This window comes from Sinocyclocheilus rhinocerous, unplaced genomic scaffold (assembly GCF_001515625.1).
Source record: "Sinocyclocheilus rhinocerous isolate Xijiao unplaced genomic scaffold, SAMN03320098_v1.1 scaffold3493, whole genome shotgun sequence".
Lineage (NCBI taxonomy): Eukaryota > Metazoa > Chordata > Actinopteri > Cypriniformes > Cyprinidae > Sinocyclocheilus > Sinocyclocheilus rhinocerous.
The window spans coordinates 215,401-217,239 of NW_015647951.1; the positions used below are offsets into that span (position 1 = coordinate 215,401).

The 1,839-nt window shown below is 42.7% G+C and overlaps 1 protein-coding gene across 3 annotated transcripts in view; it reads right to left on the bottom strand.

Moving 5' to 3' along the window:
* Positions 1–1,839, bottom strand: part of LOC107709407 (cGMP-dependent 3',5'-cyclic phosphodiesterase-like) — a 67,870-nt gene that overhangs the window by 42,131 nt on the left and 23,900 nt on the right. For all 3 annotated transcript variants that reach the window (XR_001636495.1, XM_016513861.1, XM_016513860.1), the window contains one exon: positions 970–1,050. Coding sequence is in view for 2 of the 3 variants with exons in the window: in XM_016513861.1 (XP_016369347.1) it covers positions 970–1,017 (48 nt within the window). In the remaining variant the exon portion in view is untranslated. The remainder of the gene's footprint in view (positions 1–969; positions 1,051–1,839) is intronic.

Consider the following 1,839-nt stretch of genomic DNA (forward strand, 5'->3'; position numbering starts at 1 on the left):
ATTGGATAAAAATCCTATTTTAAGCTATATATATCATTATTGTGATGGGGGGCCCTGCAATAAGTCATAGCCCCGGGGCTCTTATTAAGACCTTAGTGAGGTCTTAATGCGGCCCTGCATAGGCGTAATGGTTTTTCTACTGTACAGATCGTATGTTCTATTGCCCTACACCAACCCTACACCTAAACCTACCCCTCACAGGAAACTTTCTGCTATTTCAGATTTTCAAAAAACTTCATTCTGTATGATTTATAAGCTTTTGTACCTGTGGGGACCACAATTTAGGTCCGCACCGTGACACGAGTCCCCATGAGTCTGTGTGTAGTCAGGTTTAAGTCCACACCAGGATATATAAACCAGTACACACACAGACAGACACACACACTCACAGACACACACACACACACACTCACACACACACACAGAGACAGACAGACAGACACACACACACGCACACACACAGACAGACAGACAGACACACACATACACACACACGCACACACACACACACAGATTGAATCAGTGTATTGATCACCACTGAAAGAATGAGTGACATTTTGCTGTGTGCGCATTTGTTCGCATTACACAATCTCTGAACTCAGACAACCGACGAGCAGAAAACAGAGTGAGACAGAGATGAGGAGAGGAACGAGAGAGAGAGAGGCAGATGAAGAGTGATGAAGGTCAGTCGTGATGTAAATTCACCTCTCTGGTCTCTCACTTTCATCAATGACATTTAAATATAAATACATTCATTATAAACAAAAGACTTTCAGAGTTCAACTCTGTATAATCAGTGGAGTTAACTGGCCATCAGTGTCAGCTCTTAACGAGGGGGCGTGACGGTGGGCGGAGCTAATGAGACAGCTTCTGAGCTACAGACATGGAAAACATGACATACAAATGGATGTATGATCAGAGACACACACCACGAGGAAAACTACTGAAGCAGGTGTGTGTGTGTCGTACCTGTACTGCATCGCGGTGTGTGTCTCTGAGCTGAGCGTGCCGCTGCATTGGTTTCTCTGGCGCTCTGATACACACTCAGCGCTGTTAAACGAGAAGAACAGCGTGATGCAGAGAGAGAGAGAGAGAGACCTGCCGCCACCACTGAACCAGAGTGAAGGACGAGAGACCAAACGAAAAGAGACCTGAGCGCACTCAGTGGACGCCTTCTTAAACGCAGCTGTCACACACACACAGAGAGAGAGAGAGAGACGGCTGACAGCAGCAGTTCTCGTCTCATTCTCACTTTCTGTCTCTGTTAAGATGCAAATGCAGCACATCTGCGCTGTGTGTGTGTGTGTGTGTGTGTGTGTGTGTGTGTGTGTGCGCGTGCGTGTGTGTGTGTGTGTGTTTCTGACAGGAGATTAACCTCTCATATTGTCTGGAGCTTCAGGGTGAGACGCACAGCCGGTCACAACAAACCCAAACCACCTCCTGAGAGGAAAGACTGATCTATTACACCTGACATGCATTAATAATGTATTTTTATATATATATATATATACACATAAAAAAACATTAAATAAATGAAATCTCTATGTTTACTGCACTAGGTCAGTAAGATTTTTTTATGTTTTAAAGAAGTCTCTTCTGCTCACCAAGGCTGCATTTATTTGATCAAAACTATAGTAAAAATTATGAAATATTATTACAATGTAAAACAGTTGTTTTCTATGTGAATATCTGTTAAACTGTAATATATTTCTGATGCACAGCTGTATTTTCAGCATCATTACTCCAGTCTTCAGTGTCACATGATCTTCAGAAATCATTCTAATATGCTGATTTGCTGCTCAAGAAACATTTCTGATTATTATCAATGTTGAAAACAGT